This window comes from Lepidochelys kempii, chromosome 13 (genome assembly GCF_965140265.1).
Source record: "Lepidochelys kempii isolate rLepKem1 chromosome 13, rLepKem1.hap2, whole genome shotgun sequence".
Classification (NCBI taxonomy): Eukaryota; Metazoa; Chordata; order Testudines; family Cheloniidae; genus Lepidochelys; species Lepidochelys kempii.
The window spans coordinates 16,753,402-16,777,882 of NC_133268.1; the positions used below are offsets into that span (position 1 = coordinate 16,753,402).

The 24,481-nt window shown below is 42.3% G+C and overlaps 1 protein-coding gene across 3 annotated transcripts in view; it reads left to right on the top strand.

The window, feature by feature from the left end:
- Positions 1-713: 713 nt before the first annotated feature.
- The window catches only part of B4GALT5 (beta-1,4-galactosyltransferase 5), a 67,368-nt gene continuing 43,600 nt past the window's right edge, over positions 714-24,481 (top strand). Inside the window, exons 1-3 of one of the 3 annotated variants that reach the window (XM_073309461.1) lie at positions 19,154-21,167; positions 21,654-21,866; positions 22,047-22,130. In XM_073309461.1, the coding sequence (XP_073165562.1) occupies positions 22,124-22,130 (7 nt within the window). In that variant the 5' untranslated portion in view covers positions 19,154-21,167; positions 21,654-21,866; positions 22,047-22,123. Of the gene's footprint in view, positions 1,008-19,153; positions 21,168-21,653; positions 21,867-22,046; positions 22,131-24,481 lie in introns of those variants that run through there. The other 2 variants (XM_073309462.1, XM_073309460.1) reach the window with 2 other exon arrangements.

The following is a 24,481-nucleotide window of genomic DNA, read 5'->3' on the forward strand; positions in this document are numbered from 1 at the left end:
ATGTTTGTAGACATACCATGGGCGTAACAGTGTAAAAGCCAAGAGGAGCGGACACGTGCATGCAGAAATGTGAGGGGAAGAAGAGAAGGATACTTTTCAGAGGCTCCCTGGGTGCTGTATTGTGAGTGGGAACAGAAGAGAAATGACAGAGGGTACCTCGGTACTGCAGTAGGACTGGGAGGGGTGGGTAAATTGCAGGTAATTCCTGAGTGCTGTAGTGTGAGCATAGGATAATGTGTAGACTCTCTCTAGGAGCTGCAGCACAAGTGGGGGGAACTGTATAGGGGCTCGCTGGATGCTGGAGTGAGAGTGGAGGACACTTAGCAGATGCCTCTGTAGCTCAGTGATAAGTGCTGCAAAGTGATTCCTCCCCTCCCCGCCCCCCCGTTTTCAAACTATAGTACTCCCAGAGTGCTACAGAGTGAGTAGAAGGGTGTTTTCAGGGAGTCCCTGAGTTCTGCAGTGTAAACTGAGACTAGTTTGTGGACACCAGCTGGGTGTTTCAGTATGAAACAAGGGGTGTTTGCAAGTGGTTCCCAGTACTGCAGTGAAGTTAGAAAGGACTTTGCAGATGGTCCCTCTTCCTTCTGCAGAGTGGGTGGAAGGGCGCTTGCGGCGGGTCCCTGTTCTGCAGTGTCGCGGGAGCGGAGTTTGCAGACGGCCCCTGCTCCGCCTCCTCCCCTCGGGCCCCGCCCGCCCGCCCGCCCCGCGCGCTGGCCGTTCCGCGGGGGGAGCGCAGCCGGCTCCTCATTCATGCGGCGGGGCTGGGAGCTGGCCGCGGCGGATCGCCCGTAGAGCGCGGAGCCCCCCCCCCTCCCCGCCTGTGAGCGGCCCCGGCGGCGCTGGCCTCGGGCGGGCGGAGCGGATCGGATCGGGGGCCATGCGGTGGCTCCGGGGGGCCCGCGGGGCCTGGCGGCTGCTGCCGCGGCGCTCGCTGGTGGCCCTGCTCTTCCTCTTCTCGCTCTCCTCCTCCTTCCTCTACTTCGTCTATGTGGCGCCCGGCATCGGTGAGAGGCCGCGGGGGGCTCCGGGGGATGCGCCGGCTCCCTCAGCCGCGGGGCGGGCGCGGCCCCTCGACGCGCCGGGCCGGGCCGGGCCGGGCTGGGGTTCGCGTATGGCCCTGCCCCTCCCCCGCTCTGGGGGGCGGGAGCGGCGGGCGGAACCGGTGCCAGGCCCGCGGGATCCGCGCCAGCCAGAAACTTCCAGAGAGCCCGGCCCGTGCCGCTGGCCAGCGAGGCTCGTTCCCCCTCGGAGGCCGTGAACCCTTCTCCTCCTCCGGCCAGGTTCCGAGGCCGCCCGGCGCTGGGCTGGCCGGCACCTGGCGCCGCCGGGGGTGGGGGCGCGTAGGGGACACGGCTAAACAGGCGGCTTCAGGCGCGGGGGTTGCCCCTGTAGTCTCCAGACGTCGTAGGGAAAGACCGCAGAAGCGGGTGGTTTCTGCTCGTACAGTTTTAGCCAGGGTTAGCTAATGGGGTGACAACGCCGGGAGAGCAGGAAATGCTCCGTAATACGCCCGAGAGTTTGGGGTGGGTGTGTGTGTGTGTGTTTTTTCCCTCAAAAATAGAAAAATGACACAATCTCTATGTCCGGTGTAGTCCCTCGTGCCAGGGGGCAGGGGAGAGCATTGGAAGAGGAAGCAAGTTTGTAAAGCTGATGAGCAATGACACCATTTTCCCTTTCAAACTGCGGTCAACCAAATAGCTATTCGCTTTAGAGGCACCTAGGCTATGCAGTTAGACTATTACTAATTCAGTCTGGTGACTGAGGGTCTTACTGCTAACTACTGAGTTATGAAAATGGTAACTGTTTTTAAAAAATCAAGAATGCTGTATTATCAAATGTTCTCTAGTTGATTAGTTGGACAAGTTTAGTTTCTAATCCAGTACATGGTATACTAGGTATATTTTATGGAAGAGTTAACTTGTTTTTTCAGAGACTGCACCACATCCTGATAAGCCTTTTCTGAGAAAAGGAATCCGGGCAGTTTTCTTGGGTTAGAGCAGGGGACCCCTCAGGCAAGATTATTGTATGCGGGATCGTGAGCTGTCAGCCTCCACCCTAAACTCTGCTTTGTCTCCAGCATTTATAATGGTGTTAAATATATAAAAAACTGTTTTTAATTTATTGGGGGTGGGGGGTCCACACTCAGAGGCTTGCTTTGTGAAAGGGGTCAGCCGTACAAAAGTTTGTGAACCACTGGGTTAGAGTTATCCTGTTTGTGCATAAGCTAGTTCCACTGTCTAGTGCAAACTGTTGATCTGAAACTGAAAATTCATGGTGTGGGTTGCACCTTCTAATGTGAACAGCTTGAAATCATGTTAGAAATGAAATGCAACCAGTGTGCTTAACTAGCAGTTCTGAGAGTGTCCTGGGTTGATGGTCAAGCTTGCTATAGAGATTAGTTATATATTGTTAGTATTTTCATCACCTTCAGCATACTTTAGAACACCCACTATTTCTAACACGCAGAACTGATCCGTTTAGGTTCTGTTGGTATAATATGAAAACTGGAAGGAGGGAGATATGTTCCCTATGTGTATTACATTTAGTAGCTGTAAATTAAGTCTTGGAGACTTCAGGTGCCTAATACAGCATAGATTCACATGAACATAAATTTGTATAATTAATCCATTATTTTCTTTTTTGGTTAAAATGCAGTTTGGTTTCAGCGATTAAAAATATTTCTTGAATTGGTTTATGAGTAGATGATTAACTTTTTGGTAACAGAATATGGAAATCAAAAAAAGCCCATGTATATATAAAAACCTGTAATGCGAAGTATGTGTCATGCATTATTCCAGCCTTGCAAAATTCTACTTTTTCCTCTGATCTAGGACAAATATTTCTGAATTCAGAAAATGTTCAGAAAAAATTTAGAATATGTTCACTTACCATCAATCCACCTTACTAAAGGATGGGCTGGTAAATACACAATTTTCCAAGACTGCATTACTTCTGTTCCAGTTTCTGAACTCTAGTTGAGTCTGGGCCCTCATTTATGGCCTGCTATGTATTCAATTCTGAAGCCACTAATTTCCTGATTATTGGAGAGTTCATTGTAAATGAGTTAAGGTTTATCAAAAAAGTGTTAATGATTTAAACTCCTTCCAACAGAAACCTTCTCCTCATTCTTAGAATGTCTCAGTGTGAAGTTTCAGAGCTACAGCTCACGAAAGCTTATGCTCAAATAAATTTGTTAGTCTCTAAGACTAACACAAGTACTCCTTTTCTTTCAGTGTGAAGTGTATACTGGCCTTTAAGGAGCTAAAACTTCCCTCTTACTTCCCTCTTACTTACTTCCCTCATAGTGCACCACATGCATGCATGGTGGAATGGGCAGCCACACGCCAAAATGCAATGGCGAGTAAAGTACACCCAGAATGTTGTCTGAGTTCTGTCAGAATCCTTTAATCTCCTGCCTTTTTCTACAACCTTATTCTTACCCAGGGCTTGGGTAGTAATGGTGGCCTATCTCTGTATTGTATCCACTGTAGACATCTGCAGTGCTATCTGAAAGTTTGGTATGCACATTTACCAGCATGACTTTATTGACTTGGCAGCTAGAGCTAATGCTCTGAGGGAGGGGAGTTCTGCAATCCTTGACAAATTATAACATTCCAAAATGACAATGTGGAAGCAATAGAGAAGTACTGTCTAGCTCTTATTTGGGGAGAGTCTGAAGTGATGAGGAAGGGCTTGGGGAAAGTTAAGATTGGTGTGTCTCTAGTTCTTAAGTAACTGTGCTGTAGTTCTTAATGGCTCTGCTGAATGGGGAGTGAGGTGGAACTGTAGTAAACATTTTTATTCTGAATGCATCCGATGAAGTGAGCTGTAGCTCACGAAAGCTTATGCTCAAATAAATGTGTTAGTCTCTAAGGTGCCACAAGTCCTCCTTTTCTTTTTGTGAATACAGACTAACACGGCTGCTACTCTGAAACCTGTCATTTTTATTCTGTAACTCTAGCAATGTTTGAACTATCTGAGGCTTTCTTTAGCAAAGCAATGAGCTCGGTCTGTTTTTTCTTACTCTGTGAAGAACCTGTCTCTGTCCTAGTTCTAGCCCCTGTTGGATGCCTCAGTCAGGAGAGGTTGAAAGAGATCTTTCAGCCAGTCAGCTATAGAATATAAAAGGTGGGCTGATCTGCTGAACGTTTAATCCAATACACCTTTGTATCATTTTGTATTGTTGTAGTCTGTATTTGAATAAAAATATAGGAGTAGAGTAACCTGCAGTCTTGACCACAAATTCTAGATGGCTGGTGAATGCAGATCCTTTTAGGGAAGGAAGCGTTCTGTTTCTCTTGTTCTTGCTGTCTTTTCTGAAATGAATCAATGTTTTCTGCAGATGTTTCCAGGTTGTTTATTATGAGTGTTCAGGCTTGGATTCCCAGTTTTCAGCTAGGGAAAAAGAGAGCAACCCTGCTCTTTGGACAGAACTCCAGGTTCATTTTTATTATCTTTTCTTCAGAGGAAGTGGAGAAACTCCCACTTCTAGGGGGTGACTTCTGGGTTCTACTCAGTGTGTACATTCACTATCTGCATCTATAAACAGGATTTTAAGCGTACAATGTTGCACATACAGTACTTGTGCTTTCTAAACTCCTTTGTTTGAAGTGCCAGCCATCTGTTTACATTGGACCATAGTTTTCTTCTAATGAGACCTATTATTGCAACATAGCCTTAAAACCCCAAATCTTCAGCCCAATCCAACTTCCCTTGCAATTCTGAAGACTCTGTCCTTAGAGTTGCTTTGATTTGTGGAGGGAAGCATATTCAGTGGTTCCAGTCTAAACACTGCAAGAAATGTTCAGATCTAACATCCACTATAGCTATCTCCCAACTGGCAATTTGTAATTCAACAATACTAACTATATGCTAGTGGTTGTAGACAGAACTTGAGCTTCTTTACCTGCTCAGAGTGACAGTAGTAAAAATACCAGCATCCAGTCTACACTGGTGCTTTCACTGTTAAACACCAAAGGAAATTTTTTGAAAGTTGTGAGGTGTACAAGGCCTTACAGGATTAGGTCCAAATAGCCCACTTCTCTGCTGCTGAGAACCAGTAATTCCCCTTGACCTCAAAGAGTCATGGGTTCTTAACTCCTCACAAACTAAGTCGTCTTGTCTGTGCAGATTTAGTACTGATCTATTTCAGTTGGGCAGGGTGTGATTTTTGTAACTGAAATAATTAAATCTGTACAATTCTGTGTGTCGATAAATTTATACCTGTGCAGTTATCTTATGTTACTTTAGCTTATTTCCCTAAATTTACAGGAATAAGCTACATCAGTATAAGGGTACTTATAACTGCATCTTTCCTGGGGAAAGGGATGTGGTTGTGTGTTTACTCTGGTTTTAAGCCAGTATAAGTAAACAGTACAAAAACTATGTAAACTCATGATCTGATCCTGCATCATCGTTGTTGACTGGACCTGCTGGCCTCAACTGATCAAAACTGCAAACCTCTTACACTTCTTGAACCTGAGAGTTAAGTTTTAAAAACAAGAATTAACTGTACAGGAACTGCTCACTTAAAGTCATCCCAGTTAACGTTGTTTCATTTTTACTTTGCTGATCAATTAGGGAACATGCTCATTTAAAGTTGTGCAGTGCTCCCTTCTAATGTCGTTTGGCAGCCGCCTGCTTTGTCCACTGCTTGCAGGAAGAGCAGCCCGTTGCAGCTAGCTGGTGGGTGGTTGGAACCAGGGTGGACCGGCAGCCCCCCCATCAGCTCCCCGCTCCCCTAAGTTCCCAAGGGGGTCACTAAAGGCAATTGAGGGTGTCACAAGGCATTAAAAATTGTATTGTAATCTAAAGCAAAGAAAATTTTATTTCCCCTCTCCCTCATGCACTGACCCTTCAAGATCAAGTATTTCTGTCAACCTTTTGAAACATGCACACAGATTAATTGTACAGGCTTATTTATACATTTTTGACTTGTACAGTAAATGTGAGGGGTCCACACAAATATTGGACTTTGTATAAAGGGCTGCCAACCTAGAAAGTGTGAAAAACACTGTTCTAGATTAATTCCAAAATCTTGAGACAAAAAGAATAATTCATTGGCACTAATGAGGCTAATAACCGACAAGCATCCTCAGCTACTGGACCAAGTTTTGTAGAAAACAACAAAATTCTGCAATTTGCCTACATTAAAGCAACACTTAACAGTTGATCACATTTTAAAACCACGGGTAAGGATATGCCTAATTCTATAGGAGATGTAAGCCCATGTGAGGGGAGGGGGGCAGTATTGTCAATGCCAGGGTCAAAAACCAGAAAGCAGTCTTTTGGGTAGGAGAGGTTTTTTGCCCATAAGCTGAGTGCTCCCCCCCCCATATTTTAAGATTTTATTCTGTCACCTATCACCATAGTATCTAATAACATTCAAGGTAATATCAGCAGAAATAGTGAAGTTCCTGAGGTGTCTTCTCTTCCCCTTTCTCCCTTTTTGGAGTGACAATGGGGGAGTCCACTTATTTGTCGTCATCAACATCATATGTGTGCAGGGAAGAGTTTTGAGACTTTCTTCTCCAGTTAGTCTGGGTGGGGAGTCCTGCCTGGCAGCAAGATAAAACTGTTAATGTAGTCTCTTGCTGTTTTGCTGTAGCATGAGCTGAGGACCCCACCTCTGACAATGTGTGACCTCCCTCCCCCACCCCCGAAACATCTCAGTATTTGTGGGATCACCCTCATGCATCTGGGATACTAGGTGAATGGGTGCTTTAGAAATAAAGGTAAACCCATCCTGTCTCCCCTGCAACTAAATAGTCACTGTCTGAGATGCAAGAATTACTTGAGAGAATTTGGTAGGATTTGAACCCTTCTCACCCTCAGTGCAAGGAGACACGATCCAGGAGGTGCACTTCTCTGCTTTCTCCAACCCTTCATCTCTTCCATCCCCAACCATATTCTTTTCTTGCATGTTACTTGGCTTCCTATAACTCGCTCTCCTGGTTGTCCCCTGGGATCCCTCTGGGTGTTGCTGCCCTCAGTGCCCATTCTTCAGGCCTCCGCCTTTTCCAATTGCCAGAGAATCTTAAGATCTCAGTGTTGTAACCCCCATCTGTTAAACAGGTATCAACCAACATTCTGTTTATGCTATGGCTAGCAGGAGGGCAGGATTAAACTGTAAATCCTCCAGCTAGCACCAGTATACATGCAAATTAGGTGCACAGCTGTGCATATGTTAAATGCAGGAAAGTTGTTGAAAATTTCACCATTTAGCCTTAACTGCTCTAAAGAATTCTAATGAAAAATGTCCACTATTGTCGCTAGTACAGCTGCACTGGTGTGAGCCACACTGTGGGACTTGGTGTAGATGGGCTGCTAGTACAATGTCAGTTAGATTTGCTCTGATTAGATTTAACTGAGACAATGGTGAAAAAACTAGGGCTGTCCAACTATTAAAAAAGATAATCACAATTAATCATGAGATTAAAGAAATAGTTGCTATTAATCACAGTTTTAATCACATAGTTAATAATAGAATACCAATTTAAATTTATTATAAATGTTTTTGAATATTTTTGAAACTTTCAAATATTGATTTCAATTACAACAGAATACAAAGTGTACAGTGTTCACTTCATATTTTTATTACAAATATTTGCACTGTAAAAAAAGTGCAAGCTATAAGTCAAAGCATGAAGGGGCATACGAATGTTTAACATATCTGGCATGTAAATACCTTGCAACTGTGCTGCGTGAACATCTGTTCTCCCTTTCAAGTGACATTGTAAATAAGAAGGGACAGGAGTGTCTCCTGTAAATGTAAACAAACTTGTTTCTCTGAGTGATAGGCTGAAGAAGAAGTAGGACTGAGTGGACTTGTAGGCTGTAAAGTTTTACATTGTTTTGTTTTTGAGTGCAGTTATGTAACAAAAATTCTACATATGTAAGTTGCACTTTCACAATAAAGAGATTTCACTACAGTACTTGTATGAGGTGAATTTAAAAACACTAATTTTGTTTTTTAAAGTGCAAATATTTGTAATAAAAAGAATATTAAGGAAGCACTGTACACTTTGTATTCTGTGTTGTAATTGAAATCAAAATATTTGAAAATGTAGAAAATATATATAATTTAAATTGGTATTCTATATTGTTTAACAGTGCAATTAAAACTGTGATTAATCGTGACTTTTTAAAATCTAGTTAATTTGTTTTGTATTAATTGCTTGAGCTAACTGCAGTTAATTGACAGCCCTAGAATAAACTATTGCTTGTAAAATTTCCCTGGGCCTAGAGCAGACAAGGCTTCAGTTGGCATGTTCATTGACATTCTCCTGAATTGATAGGACAAGTCACACTTCTTTGGTGCTATTTAAGCTTGTTGGTGTGTTTGCACATTGACAGTTTCCATCACAACCAGAAGAGCTAGATAACTGTCTTTAGCATTGTCCTTTCCTTAAGCTATTTTGGAAATATCTCACTGGTACTGCTCAACCAATGGGAGTAACTGTGGGAGTGAATTTCAAGTGACTGCCACCATTTTAGGCAGTGTCTAACCCCTCTCTGAACAGATCTACACAACCATGGTTGTCTATAGTGATAGACTCAAGGAACTCAATCTATTTAGCTTAACAAAGAGAAGGCTAAAGGGTGACTTGATTACAGCCTGATGACATGGGGGAACAAATATTTGATACTGGGCTCTTCAGTCTAGCACAGGGGCAGGCAAACTTTTTGCCCTGAGGGCCACATCTGGTTTCTGAAATTGAATGGAGAGCTGGTTAGGGGTGACTGTGCCTCCCCAAACAGCCAGGCATGACCCAGCCACTGCCCCGTATCTGACCCCCCACCCACTTCTTGCCCCCGATGGCCCGCCCGGGGACCCCTGCCCCATCCACACACACCCCTGCTCTTGGTCTCCTGACTGCCCCCGGACTCCCCACCCCTAACTACCCCCCGTTGCCCCATCCAACCCCCACTCCTTCCTGACTGCCCTGGACCCCTCGCCCCTAACTGCGTCCTGCCCCTAACTGCCCTCCCCCCAGGGCGACTGCCCCCCCCCATCCATGCCCCTGACCGCCCTAACCCCTATCCATGCCCCTGACCACCCCCCAAACTCCCCTGCCCTCTATCCAACTCCCCTTGCCACATTACCGTGCTGCCTGGAGCACCGGTGGCTGGCAGCGCGGCTGCACCAGGACATGCAGCCGCGCAGCACAGAGCCTGGCCTGACCCGGTGCTCTGCAGCCCCGCCGCCGAGCGCTGTGGGGAAGAGGGGTCAGGAGCGCAGGGACTGGGCAGGACAGTCCTGCGGGCTGTAGTTTGCCCACCTCTGGTCTAGCAGATAAATGTATAATGTGATCCAGTGGCAAGAAGTTGAAGCCAGGCAAATTAAGACTGGAAGTAAGGTGTAAATTTGTAACAGCAAGTGTAATTAACCATTGCAGCAATTGATGAAGGATCGTGGTGGATTTCTCTATCAGTGAATTTTTTAAATCAGGGTTGGATGTTTTTCTAAAAGGGATGATCTAGAAATTATTTTGGGGAAGATCTATGACCTGTGTTATACAGGAGGTCATACTAGATTATCACAATGGTCCTTTCTGGCCTTGGAATCTATGAATGTGATTTAAATGCTGACAGCTTGGCTAGCACGTACAGTTTTGCTGTAATAGTGGGAAATCCTTAAAAGAACTTCAAGCTGATATTGTAGGCAAAGCCTAGGGAAATTAAAGGTCAAATCCTGTAGGAAACAGCCAAACTTGTCAGGTATCCATGGGGAACCTGAAGTTCTTGGGATTTGGGTTTGACCCCATTTTTCTTCTCTGAACCATAGGTAGCCCCACCCTTTCCTGTTTTTGACAAAACATCCTTGCTCGTGAAACTATCTACTCTCCTTAGCATCCTGCAAGCTAGAGCCTGCACAGAGTGAAAGAATGAATGTAAACACACCCAACCTCTAATTCTCCTTGGTACTTGAACAAAATACTCCTCTGTGCGTGAGCACACGTGTTGAAATAAAATCTGCCTTCCCGGCCCACGTAAGAACTATTTACTTCTGCTGATTGCATAAATGCAGTGGGTTTCCCTCCGACCCCAACAAGCCTGTGAATTTTTATGTTGTTCAGTGCTTCCTGATTTCACTGTCTTGTTTCTGGTTTGGAAAGGGTTATTAGAGAGAATATCACACAACCATTAATTGCCATTGTGCATTATGCCTCATGGTAAACTGAGTGGCACTCTTAACATGGATTGGTTGTTAAAGACAGAGTTTCAAAGGCCCAAAGAGCTGCCATTTCATATCTGGGCTCCTTACTGAAACAGCAGTCTGTTTTTATTGACTTATGGTAAAACTACTCAGGACAACAAATAGGTTAAAGCAGTGGTCCCCAACCTTTCTGTTGTGATAGCATATTCATGTTCCCAGAAGAGTGTGGCAGGCACTGGACGACCAGCCTCCGAAATGCCCCCGAGAAGCAGCATCATCAAGAAGTGCCGCCGCCGAGAAGCAGCGGCATTTCAGTGGCAACACTTCTTGGTGGCGTTTTGGTGGCGGGTTGTCCGGTGACCATGCTCCCTTGTCAGTAGGCAGGCGCACATAAATGCCCCGGTGGGCGCCCTGGCACCCGCGGGCACCGCGTTGGCGACCACTGGGTTAAAGGGATGCTATTGAGAATCATAGGACGTTTTTGGTTACTTTCTTAGAACATGTCTTATTTCAGTGTCTTGCTGATAACTTCAGTAAGGGCCATAAAGCAAACGTGGTTTAAATCACAAAATGCAACTGCACTGGCTTTAACTGTGCAATAAACAAAAGAACCACTCATCCATGTCCTTCAGTCTGTTCCCAAAGTTCTGAAAATAGGGTTTTCCAGCTTTGTTTCCAAGTCTATGCTTGCGTCCTCCAATTAAAAATAGTGTACAGTTTCACAAGGACACATGCCCAGAAGTGAATTTGCATAAATTGCATACATACACAGAAGCCAACACTGAAGCAGGGAGTTGTAAATCTACACAGAAAGAACTCAGAAGCACATAGCATTAGTTTGAGCTAAACAGTTTCATTTTAAGTTTTAATCTATACTGCCCTGGGCGTTCCTTAACTATCACATTTTTGGTAGCTTGTTGAGCCATTGCTGTAGAAATCTGTGTGGTTTTTATGCTATAGTCATAGTGGCTAGTTGAGCTCTCATAAAAATGTAGTCCTCTCTTGCAAATGCAATTTTGAAACAGGAATTAGGGAGTAACATCCAACTTTTTATCTCAGTTCAAAATAACAGCTGTGCTTTCGCAAATTGATTGTGGAGTCAGTTACTGTTCATTTTGACCATTTTCACTTAGGAATCTCCAGCAACTTGTTTTTGGTTCTCTTTCAGGATTGTTGCTACATTGACTTTAATACTTAGGAAATGGAGGCCTTCACACCGGAATTGTGGAGTGCCTTCTGTATTCCAGAAGTGTTTTTCTTCAGATTTTACCTTTGACAGGAGGTTTTTTCTTTAAACCTGGGTTTGCATTGGGAGTCTCATTTGTCTGAACCTGGAAATGCAGAGAAGCTAAATCATTGGGTAAAAAAAGCCCTTCTGTCTAGTAGAGTTGTAATTCACTTTGGTTTTACTTCCCCAAATTATTAGTGGATAATGGATGCCTGTTCCCAACTCATCATTGGGGACTCTGGTTATGGTAAAATAACAAGAAACTTGGTTTTGGCATGGTAGCAAAATTCTTGAATGCATCTTCTCTTCTCTCCCCAGTGCTTAGACATTTTCTCTCAATAAACAGCAGTGCAATAAAAGGGAATCTAAAATGACACAACTGCTACTAATGTGTCATTCTACATATTGCTCTTAACCTGTTGTCCTTCCCTGTAAAATGTCTCACTTATTGTTGTCAAATGCGATTGATACAGTTTAATTGTATAATGTATCATTTTGACAAATCTCAAATGCTTAGCAGTTAGTGGTGGAAATGTTACCATAAGGTGGTGAGGGAAGCTGGGCATAGCTGAGAAGACTTGGAGGGTTGTGATGGTAAGCATTGACATTGGAAACAGCTCAAGAGCTATTAGCAGTGGGCAGTGTGGAAAAGGTGGATTGTAATTTGAGCTCTGTTTCACAATGGAAGACAGTAAGGTGGGCGGAGTCCTACAGAGAGGTGGTCAGGTTCAGCCCCTTCAGAGATAAGTGAAGGTGTGAAAGAAGAATACCAGAATTACTGCAGCAGAGAGAGGGATTGCAGAGGGAAGGGCCTCAGACATCAGTGATTTTTTTCCCTCCAAGTGAGAAACAATCTCCAGGAAATATATAAGAGGCAAAATAAGTAATGAAGACACAAGCAACGCTTGAGCATCCTTTGCCCCATGGGCATCTGCCACTCAGTCAGTAATTTTGTGTTAGTTTATTCTTCTGATTTGCCATGGTCACAAATGTAGATCCTGATTAGCTGACTCCCAGCAGGTATCTTTGATCACTACCTGCCTCTCTGAAAAGAGTTAAAATAATTAAGACCCCGAGCAAATCAAACAAAAAGCAGTGTACCCCAAACAGTTTTTATAACCTGATAAAGGAACAGAGCTAGATTTCCATGAACTCCACTGGGGATCTTACTATTGCCAGATGTTACTGTAATGGGTAACAGTATAAAACTCTTAGAATGCTTGAGTAGTTTTAAATGTTTGGTTTACCTAAGCGCGCTGCTCAGTGGTAGAATTAGATCTACTGTGTTAAGCATGGCATAAGACTGATAATAAACATGATGAATAATCCTGTTAGCTTTTTGTCTCAGAGATTAATTTTAGGACTAAAGATTCTCTGCTCTTAAAGGAACATGCAACTAAGAAGACCCACTTCAGCCATCTCTTACTGTGTGGTCCGAGAATTGTCTACACTACAGCCATATTTACACACAGTTATTACAAGCATTACTTCTGCAGTCAGTGTCTAATACCCAAGTGACAGAGGATGTCAGGGCTACAGCTCGCTCTCTCTCTTTCTTAACATGCATTAGTTGAGAGCATTCTTTTTGGAAGGCTAAAGACTTGCATGTTTGGATACCATTCTCAGTAAAAATGTAAGTTACTGTTTTTTATATGCCTGTTAGGTATCAGTTATGTTGAACAGTTATCTGACTGGGATTGCTGGTTTTAGTTATTTCTGTTGGGTGCTCAGTATTGTAGGTTTAAACAGTTTAAAAATAGATATTCATTATAGACAACTAAATATTGACAGATTTTATAAGTGCTTGTATACAAATGCTAGAAGTCTAAATACTAAGGTGGGTGAACTTGAGAGCGTGGTATTAAATGAAGATATTGCTATAATAGGCATCACAGAAACTGGATGGAATGATAATAATCAGTGAACAGTATGATACCAATGTACAGAATATATGGGAATGACAGAGTAGGTCACGCTGGTATGGGAGTGACACAATATGTGTAGGAAAGAAGAGTCAAATATAATAAAAATCTAAATGAATCAAACTGTACCATAGAATCTCTATGGATAGAAATCCCATCCTTGAATAATAAGTGTATAGCAGTAAGAATATAGTACCGATGACTTGATCAGGATGGTAACTGATTGTGAAATGCTCAGGGAGATTAGAGGGGCTACAAAAACAGAAAACCCTATAATAATGGGTTCTAAATTAGCTATTATCACTCAGGAAAGAGATCTTGGAGTCATTGTGGATAGTTCATTTCAATGTGCAGTGACAGTCAAAAAAAACTAACAGTGTTATGAACCATTAGGAAAGGGATAGATGATAAAGCAGAAAATATAATGCCACTATATAATTCCATGGTACACCCATGCCTTGAATACTGTGTGTAGTTCTGATTGCCCCATCTCAAAAAAAAATAAAATAAAATAAAATAAAAATTAGAAAAGGTACACAGAAGGGCAAAAAAATGATTAGGGGTATGGAACTGCTTCCATATGAGGAGAGATTAGAAATGCAGGGACAGTTCATTTTGGAAAAGAGATACAAAAGGGGGATATGATAAAGGACTATACAACCATGAATGGTGGAGAGAAAATGAGTAAGGAAGTGTTATTTACCCCATACACAAAACACAAGAGCCATAGGTCCCCCAATGAAGACAGTAGAATTAAAACAAACATAAGGAAGTACTACTTCACACAATGCACAGTCACACTCTGGAACTCATTGCCAGGGATTGTTGTGAAGGCCAAAAGTATATCTGGGTTCAAAACAGAATTAGGTAAGTTCATAGAGGATAGATCCATCATTGACTTTTAACCTAGATGGTCAGAGGTGCAGCCACATACTCTGGGTGTTCCTAAACCTCTGACTTGAAGAAGCTGGGACTGGAGGACAGAGGATGGATAATTCGATAAATTGCTCTGTTCTGTTCATTCCCTCTGAAGCATCTGGCACTGGCCACTGTTGGAAGATGGAATACTGGGCTAGATGAACCATTGCTCTGACCCAGTATGGCCATTCTTATGTTGTTCTTTGCTGTATTCTCTCCATGAGGTGGAATTTGTGCAGGCTAATAGAGAAAGCCACAATAACTTCCTGTTTGGTGGTTTTTCTTGTAAATCAGTTAAGTGGATCAAAGCCTTATCACAACAATATGCAGTGGGCAAAGCCTTATATGACACAAACATTGCTACGATCCAACCAGTTGTAGGGTTGTGCTTGGCTCTCTGGTAGTTGCAAAATGAATGAATAATCCAGTAGAAAATGTCATGATGTCAAAACAGTGGTTGAATCCATCATACCATCCAGGGATACATGCCGAAATCAAATTAGCAACATGCCAAATCACTCTCCAACCAAACTAAACAAACATGGATTACCTTTCTTCTTGAATGCTGCCAGTTTTTGTCTCTAGTGGATTGAGAAATCAACTTTCTGTATCCTCCATGAACAGCCTACCACAAGTAGTTCAACTCTGGAGATTGATCATAGGCACTAACTCCATGGGTGCTACGGGGCTTGAGCTCCCATGGGGAAAAAAAATAGTGGGTGCTCAGCACCCACCAGCCACAGCTGATTGGAGGTGTTGCTAAACAGCTGATTGGAGGATCCCAGACAACTCAGGTGGCTACAGTTGTGGAGACAAAGGGTCTGGCAGCTGCTGACTTGTTTCCTGAGCCCGTTGTCTGTCTTTTTCAGGTGGACTAATTATTATTAACTCAGACAGCATCTGAAGCAAACACTGCCTAGAGACTAGGTCAGAAGGGAAAGGGAGATGAAAATATATAGGGATCTGTATGTGTGTTGCAACTTTTCCCATATCAGTGCTGTAATGTAGGCAAAGTTTAACTTCCAAACACAGCATGAATCTTTAAGAGCTAAGCCGTCTGAAATTGCTGAGGGTGTCAGTTGCTGAATATGGAAGTGAGTGGGTGCGATTTTTGAGGTGGGAAGGCCACACATGCCCACATGTCAATAGTAACACATTTACATGCATTTTGATCCAGCGGATGTTTTATGGAATCTCTTATGGATTATTCCTCCAAGCACAGTGCTTACACAGGTATTCTGATAGAGGAATAGGGTTGCTAAGGGCAAGATAAAAATAATTGTCACTGAACAATTTTACTCATAAAAGGCCACTGTGTGTAGAACTAACTTCCTGATTAGACTGAGCTCCTTGGAAATAGAGATGTTTCTGTACCAGGTTTTCCATCTGGCTAGTATATTTTGAACAGTGAAACATTTGTGTGGTGATAATACTTGAACATCTTCCATATAAAGAGCTCAAAGTATTTTATGAATGGTAAATTTCAGAGTAACAGCCGTGTTAGTCTGTATTCGCAAAAAGAAAAGGAGTACTTGTGGCACCTTAGAGACTAACCAATTTATTTGAGCATGAGCTTTCGTGAGCTACAGCTCACTTCATCGGATGCATGAATGGTAAAGTAATTCCTTCCTTAGAGACATCCTGAAACTTATCTTTATTTTTACAGTAGGCTATTGAAACACAAAAAGATAAATTGAGTTTACCAAGAGCACATATGGTAGAGTGGAGAATAAACTCCACAAGTTCTGACTGGGGTCAAGATGGTGATGTTGTCTATATGGTTCCTTTTTTGGACCTGTTGAACTAGCACACTTTACATGAAAGCTATAGTTCCAAGAAATTATAGGATTCCTGGATCTTTCTCGAATTGTTTTATTTTGTAGGTAAAAACAGTCTGCCCCTGCTAGCTTTTGGGTCTGTCTTTTTGGTCTGTTTTCTAGTGCCTAGCATAATGGGATTCTGGTTATTTACATGGGCTCTTAGACACTATGATGATGCAAATAATCATTTAAGTGTGATGTAACTTCCCAACCAAGGTATCCCTGGAGATACACATATGCATCATAATCTGTTACTGGAGTAGTCCCAGAAGCAATGAAAGGATTGTACATGTAATCAGTCCCCATAGGAAATGCCTCTGGAGTGTGTAGTTACTGCATAGCATTCAAAAGGCAGAGAGACTGTGGCCTAACTTCAGTTGTAGTGGAGAATTTCCAGTTTTTTCTTTTTGTGGTCATTTAAATTTAAGCTGAAAACACATGTTCCAATCCCCTGGTGGGATGTGTCTTAGAGGTCTAAGTCTGTCTAAAAACACCTACAATCTGTGTGAAATAAGAGTCAAATCTTGCCATGATTATCTTTAGTGTTTCATCTTTCTGAGGTAGATAAGCTGCCTGGAACTGATGTGCCCTTTTTCCAATGGCACTTTAAGCTGAGGATGTGTGGATGTTAAAGATCTGTCCTCAGCTGCAGCCTGTCAGGATTATGTTATTTCCTTGAGTTAATTTGTGTAGTGTTGGATCTCTGAGCATTGTGGAAGTGGTAATCAGGTTCATGAGGGTCTTGCTGCGCTTTAAAACCTTCCATTAGGCAGCCTACAGTTGGGGAAGTTTAACATGATCCTTTCAAAGCTGAGAGAGCCACCTTTAGAATCACTCTGGAATGCTGTTCTCTAGATTTTTGCTTCATGGCAGCAGCTTCAGTATGCATGGTGCACATACTTTAGGTTTCAGGGTTTGGGTGATGCTGCAGTACACATCATAAGCCTAAGGTGTTACTATGGACTCCTGCAGGCCTTCCAAAGGTGGTGTCAGAATTCCACCTTAATAAATCATCCTGCTAAGCTTTTGCTGCACCTGCATGCCCATCCACAAACACAGCTTCTAAAAAACCTTAACTTTTTTTCATCTGGAGAGGATTAAAGATCTGAGAACATCCATCCAGCTCTTGAGTAATTTGATAATAGTGCAGTAGGTCAAGCAATCTCCAAGAAAACCATGTTTAAATAGCTATCTGCTTGCATCTTCTTGGTAGGTCTACAACTCCAAGCTCATGTTAAAGCTTATTGAGTCAGAGGAATGTCAGCTTCCCCAGCTAGCCTTTTGGAAGGGAACAAGTTGGAGGCCAGCAGGGCATCTGCGTAACTTTCAAAACACTATATTGCTTGGACTGACCAAATCTACATTTTGCTCATCGCAATCTGTGTCAAGTTACAAGTTCCCCAACATTCCCAGGTCTGTGAAATCAGTGGGTTCCAATTGTGGTGATGGGGAGTTTGAGATATTTTGTATGTTGTGCTAAACTGTTCTCACTTTTCACCCCTTTTTTGACTTGCTTATTGAAGTTTGTGGAGGTCACTTTTGTTCCCTACTTGCTTGCACAGAGTGGTTTTCTCTGGATTTTTGTTAGCTACTAGCTGTGTAAATCTGTTAATTTCTGAGCTGAAAACAGTACTGGGGAATGATTAAATTGATCTATTTTGATTGAAATTTTAAAAAATACAAATTATAGGAATTTGTAAACATCCTCTCAAAACAAAGGCCTAAATTACCAAACAATACAATGGAATGAAAGCTACGGGACAATTTTAGGATGACTGAAAATTTTATACTGAATTCCTCTCTGGAGATTGTGATTCCAAACTACATAATAAATGCCTCTTCTGGGAGGACTGTTCTTCCTTCTTCAGGTGCAGATTGTGTAGTACAAAGGTCTTGAAGTGTGGCTCTTTCTTTATGTGGGTGGGGAACTTCCTGGCAAGTGGTTGAGCAGTTGTGATTTGGATTACGGAGCCCCTAGTATACAACTATAATTTATCATGTGCTACCGAAACAGATTTTTGGGGGATACTGGTGTTGCATTACACCCCCATCTGTTTGCTGTTGCCAGTGTCATGGCTTTGTAGCTTAGGATATGTCTACACTACAAATAAAAAACTGGCTGGCCCATGCCAACTGAGTTTGGGGACTCTGTGTGGGGGGAGGATTAAGAGAGCCTGAGCCCAAACGTCAACACCACGATTAAACAGCTCTTTACTCCAAACCCCATGAGCCCGAGTCAGCTGGCACAGACCATCCGCAAGTGTCTAATTACAGTATAGCCATCCGCACAGTATGTTCTTGGCCCTTCTGTTGAATGTTTAAATCTGTCAATAGGCAGCTGAATTTCTTTCCTTACAAGAAGAGATTTTTGGGCCCCTATGAAAATTAGGAAGACTCAGTGGCTTACATAGACATTGCAATGACAACTTTGTATCCGCATTGAATTAGTTGTCTTCATTGCTTCTTGTGCTAACCTGCTGTAGTGTTGCTGTGTGTCAGTACCTGTCATGCTAAATGTCTAGGTGTAGGGTGAAGCAAGAAAAGTGTGTGTGTTAACACACAGCACTTAGGAAAAAGGTACAAGACCTACAGAAGAACAAAAACAATAAAAACCCTAACTGCAGTCACTGGGTAGTCAAGTGGTTATTGTGTCCTGCTTGTGCACCCTGTGTGTGAGGGGAGCACCTGTATGTATTTCAGCACCTGCTATTTCATTAGGGCCTTTTGGCTGAGATTATCATCCTCTTGCATGTGAATAATGTACAGATGATGTATTTTGCTCATCTCTTTGGTAATGTTGATAATCTGCCATCTATTGTGACGACATGCCTGTGGATTTTTAGGATCTAGAGAGAACTGAAAGGAAAATCAAGATTGGTGGTTTTTTGTTTGTTTGATATTTTTTCTTCCACAGCTGAGGGTATTGAACTGGCCAATAACAAACCAACTTTCTGGTATTTTTGTCTAATATTTTATTGCCAATTCTAAACTTGGGGCTGACCTGCATTATTTCTTCCACAAGTTCCTGTAGTTTTCAGTGGCAGTCTTGCATATGTTGCATAGCATCCGGTGAAGTGAGCTGTAGCTCACAAAAGCTTATGCTCAAATAAATTGGTTAGTCTCTAAGGTGCCACAAGTACTCCTTTTCTTTTTACGGATACAGACTAAACAGCTGCTACTCTGAAATGTGTGACCTTGAAGAAGAAAATGTGATTTTCTTCTATAAACTGTCTACTACTCCGTATATAAAACTAGTCAGTGTTCAAAACAGAGCTGTCTGCAGTGTGGCTAAAGCAGTGCTTCAAGCTCATGACATAATGGGCTTCTTGGGCAGGATTGGGACGGAGAGCTGGGGGTCATGAGCCTGGAATGGGATTTAGTAGTGGAATAGAAGGCAAATTAAGGAAAATAACTGTATGGTGCCCCAGGCTGACACATAATGCAGTTAAAAATAGTCAAAACAGACATATCAAAATGGGAAAAGCCCAAATCAAAGCAGCATGACTCCATATGTAAGGAGTGGGCCATACCCAGTGCCAACTCCTGTGTTTTCAGTTTCGAGGCTGAGCCAGATAATCTAGGGGAAATAAAGTACTACGGTCCCTCGCAGCAAAGGTGCAGTCACCTGCTGATCAGAGGCACTGTGACAGATACTCTAAAAGCTGGGTGATATAAGTATGTGTCCCTTTCCCCTGGGGGTGTGACTCCAGACTGAAGTATCTAATATATAGCCACATTCCGAATGGGAAATATAAACAGGATGGTGTGAAATGCTTAAATGGATGTAGCTTTGTCATCTTGTTCTGCAGTCATATGTTTTCTTCAGTGTTTTTCCAATTCATGCCTTGCTGCCAGAGTCAGTATTAATAATGCATGACTTTTTTTTTTTTGGTGCTTCCTTCCCAGCGTCCCTTTCAGCTACTGAGTCAGAGAAGTCTGTTATAGCAGCAGTCTCCAAAGCAGTGAAATCCCTCTGCAGTGCTGAAGTGCAGTCATTTATCATGCAGGGTTAGTCTGCAGGAAGCCCTTCCCTAGATACTCCAGCTGGAGATACAAATGCCGAAGGTACATTGCTGTCTCTCCAGCGGATGGTTAGAGAGCCCTGCATACTGTGTAGGCGAGTGTATTCAAGAAGAACCGCTATGGTGTATCTGATTAAAAGATACAAGTTGTCTCCTTCTTTGTTTTAAAATTGTCCTTTGAAGTTTTTCTTTACGCCTATCTGTAGGATTGTTCGTCAGTTTCTGGGCTCTTCAAGGTCATTGAGATAACAAAACCCACATAATATACTAAGTTTGTTAAATAAATTTTAAATCCTTTCAGTAGCTGTCAGTGTCTGGCTGACAGCATTAACCAGTATCAGTACTGATAATGCTGCATAGAAGCTTGGATTTATTTCCATTTCCCAGCTCACATGATTAGACTCAGGTTAACTGGGTGTGGTTACTGCAACGTGGGAGCAGTATTTATGTAGCTGCAATATTTACACTTGGAAAACTGTTTGAGAAGCAGGGAGGAGTATGACTCTTCAGGACCTCAGATTTCAAAGTATCTCAGACTTTAAAGTGTGTCTTCCATTCAAAACACTTCACTGCAAAAATACCTAGCATGCAGTTACATTCCTGAGGGCAAGTCTACACTACAAAATTAAGTCGACCTAAGTAACTTTGACTTACAGCTACCACAGTAATTAAACTTGCTTTGCATGTCCACGCTACGCTCCATGTGTCAACTGTTCATGTCCTCACCAGGAGTGCTTGCATCTATTTAACTATCAGTTTGGGGCATTGTGGGATGGCTTCTGAAAGGCAACAACAGTCAATGTAAGCAATGCAGTATCTACACTGACATTGCGTTGACCTAACTACGTTGACTTAAGCACTATGCCTCTCGTGGAGGGGAGTTAAGTAAGTGTAGTGGGTGAGTTACATCGATGAGAGCTGCATTTTAGTGTAGACACTTAGGGTATGTCTATACTACCCACCCACCGGATCGGCAGGCAGCAGTTGACCCCCGAGCGCTCTCCCATCGACTCTGGCTCTCCATCTCGGTGAGAGGCGCAGGCGGAGTTGACAGGGGAGCGGCAGCAGTCGACTCGCTGCGGTGAAGACACCATGGTGAGTAAATCTAAGTACATCGACTTCAGCTACGTTATTCATGTAGCTGAAGTTACGTATCTTAGATCGATTTGTCGTGTCCCCGTCCCTCCCTCCCCCAGTGTTGACCAGGCCTTAGAGTTAGGTTGACATAAGGCAGCTTGCAAACTCTGTAGTGGAGACTGAAGGCTGAGAACAGATGCCTTATATACAACATTTTGGTGCAAAAGCGATTTCCTTTTAAATAGGCCTATTCTGAGAATAGAGCCTTCTTTTGGATGGGAAACTTACACTTCATTTATCTGAGGCCTCAAAAAATATACTGTGCTTATTTTGAAAGTATTTAATTCTCTATGTGCCTGTTTAGCTACTTTCAGACTTTAATTTATAAACAAATTTGTACCTTTGTCAACAGATCTGTTAGGTACTGATGCATGCATCAATACATTATCTGCTGACTTAGTGCAACATTGTTGTGAGTCATTATCTTTTTATTATTTCTGCTAGTTCTTCTGAGCCAACACAACTGTCAGTGAACTGGATTTTGCCCCTTCTTCTGCATGATCAATAGAGTTGGTTGTTAATTTCCACTCAATTATAGCTTGTGCAGCCCCAATGAAGATATTAGCTTTACGGGACAGATAGAGAGGACATAATTTGGCCTGCAGAACCTTTGCTGGTGAAGAGTGAGAAGAAAAGACCCCAGCTTGGTTCTTGAAGGTAAACTGAGTTCATTGTTGCAGAAATTACTGAAGCATGGAGCTCTGTTCAGAATAGAATTGTACTGTAAGGGCAGAGATGCTAAAAACATGTTAAGTGACCTGCAGGGGGGAAAAAGAGGGGTTGTGCCTTATTTCTTTAGAAGCTTAAAAAGAGAGAATTTGTGATTATTTTTACCAGTAGAAACCCATCTTGTCCAGTTTGGAAGACCCTAACTGGTGTACTGTTGAAAGGATGACCTCACAAGAGCCAAAGAAATGAAGGGTAAGCAACTGAGAGGGCGAGGGATTTTAGTCAGATTGCTTAAAACAGACTTTTATGAGTTTGTGTTTTATCATTTATTTAATGTCCGTGACTGACACTGGAATCCCCAGAGTGGACTGTCTCCCTGCTCCTCAGCCTATATGCACCTCACAACATGGAAGAGGAGCTAAGAGTCAGCTAATTCTGCTTGCACACCAGCATCCCTGGGGTTTCTGGTAAATGCGGTAGAAGAGAAAGACTTAGGCATTGTCCACACTAGAAAGCTGAACTGCTTTAACTGTACCAAGACAGCCGTACGCTTCTCCTAGTGTGAACACAGTCCTTGGGATGAAGGTGTTTTACACATCATAGCTATTTATGTACAGGAAGGGGAATGTTGCACTGGTATAAAGCATCTTTATACTGGTTCAACTGTGTCCATACCAGGGCTTTTAGTGATATGACCATTTTGATTAAAAAAAATCATGCCCCTAACCAACATAGTTTTTACCAGTACAGCTTTTACGTGGAGAACAGGCCTTACTGATGATTATCTTAAAAATGCATAATTTTTGCTTTCAGTTTTCCCCTCTATTAAATACCAGCTGCTTTCTGTATTGATTAGTTTATACTTGGAAAGAGAACAGTATCAGGCTGAAAGTTACATGCCCATAAAAATCCCATTCTTTATCAATAAAATTGTGGTCCCCCTTTGCCCCTCATTGTATTCAGTGAATCGGTTGGAAATCCTAACTAAGAGGTAAACAGTGGAATCCCTAATGTTGACCAAGTTAAGAGACACCAAAGAGCCATTGAGACCCCAGTCACTGAAGGAAGTAGTCTATAGGCAATCTATGTTGCCTGTGCTGAGATGAATCTGAATCTTTTCATTGACTGCTGTCTCTTGCAGATATAGATCACATTTTGTAGGATTATAAAAGAAATCCACAATCTAAACCTCCTTGGAGCAGATGCACTGAATTGTGGTGTTTTAGTAAACGTTGAAACTTCTGCTCAGAATTGTTTGCTCAGCACTTCCTCCTTTGCAGTAATATGCAGGTGACTTTCTCAGGTGTAGTTTCAAGTAGTAAGATGGCTTCCGTGCTTTCCTGGCAGCAAAATAAAACACCACCTATGACTAGCAAGACGATTGACTTGCTTCTCAGCTAACAAGATTTTGGTGGATTATGCTATGTATTTAATCAAGGGATAAGCTCATTGCCTTATTTGAAATGGATCAAATCCCTGAAAATGCCAGCTCTGAGACTAGCTATCAAGCTAAAGTATTTGACTGCATTTTAGCAAAGGGAGTAACTGGGGACAGCCTTCCTTTATTTTTAAGTATAGTACTAGAGCATCAAGGTTGCATCTTTCTCCTGTTATAGCAGTTGCAGCAGTTTTGTTAGAGTTGCAGTCTTTAATAATGTCAGACAATAAGAATTCCTCTGAAATCTTATGCAGCATCTGGGTACTTTGTATGATTTTTGTAACTGCATTTGGGACACAATCATTTGATTTTAAATCTAGAAGTAACTTAGTCTGTTAACCTCAATACATTGTTAAATGCGTTTTTTGTTTTGAAGCCAAACTTTTTTTTTAAACTTTCCATAAGTATAGTGGACCTTGCTTACAGGAAAATCTGCTGTAGTGAAGTAGACCAGAAGTCTGAAATTGTTTTGGGTCATAGGTTTACTCTGCAGTTTTAGTTCTGATGTTCTGTGGGGAATGTCTTCCCAACAGGAAGTTTCTATTAGATTGTGAAAAATAAGTGACCCATTTTTTTGACAAGGGGCACCAAGATGTTGGCACAATCATCCATGTGATTAAAAAATAAAATAAATCCTTCAAAAAATTAGAAGTGGTGTGAATCCAACAGTGAAACTTTTTAACAAATTTCAAGCTGGAGGACTGAAAAGATTTAGAAAAAAAATGCATATTGAAATGTCACTTTTATTTTTCACCGTGACAGGTTTCAGAGTAGCAGCCGTGTTAGTCTGTATCCGTAAAAAGAAAAGGAGTACTTGTTGCACCTTAGAGACTAACAAATTTATTAGAGCATAAGCTTTCGTGAGCTACAGCTCACTTTACTGCATCTAATGAAGTGAGCTGTAGCTCACCAAAGCTTATGCTCTAATAAATTTGTTAGTCTCTGAGGTACCACAAGTACTCCTTTTCATTTTTCACCATGTTTCACAATGACTAAAGTAAATAAGGGGAGGATGAGTCATTAGGTGCAGTTAAGATAAACAAAGTTAAAGTCCCATTGCCATAAAGGAGCCTTGAAGCTATACTAAGGTTTACTAGGTTAATTGCCTCTGCCTTGAAATCAGAATCTTATATGAAATTTTGAGCTCCATGCCACAGTTGGGTCT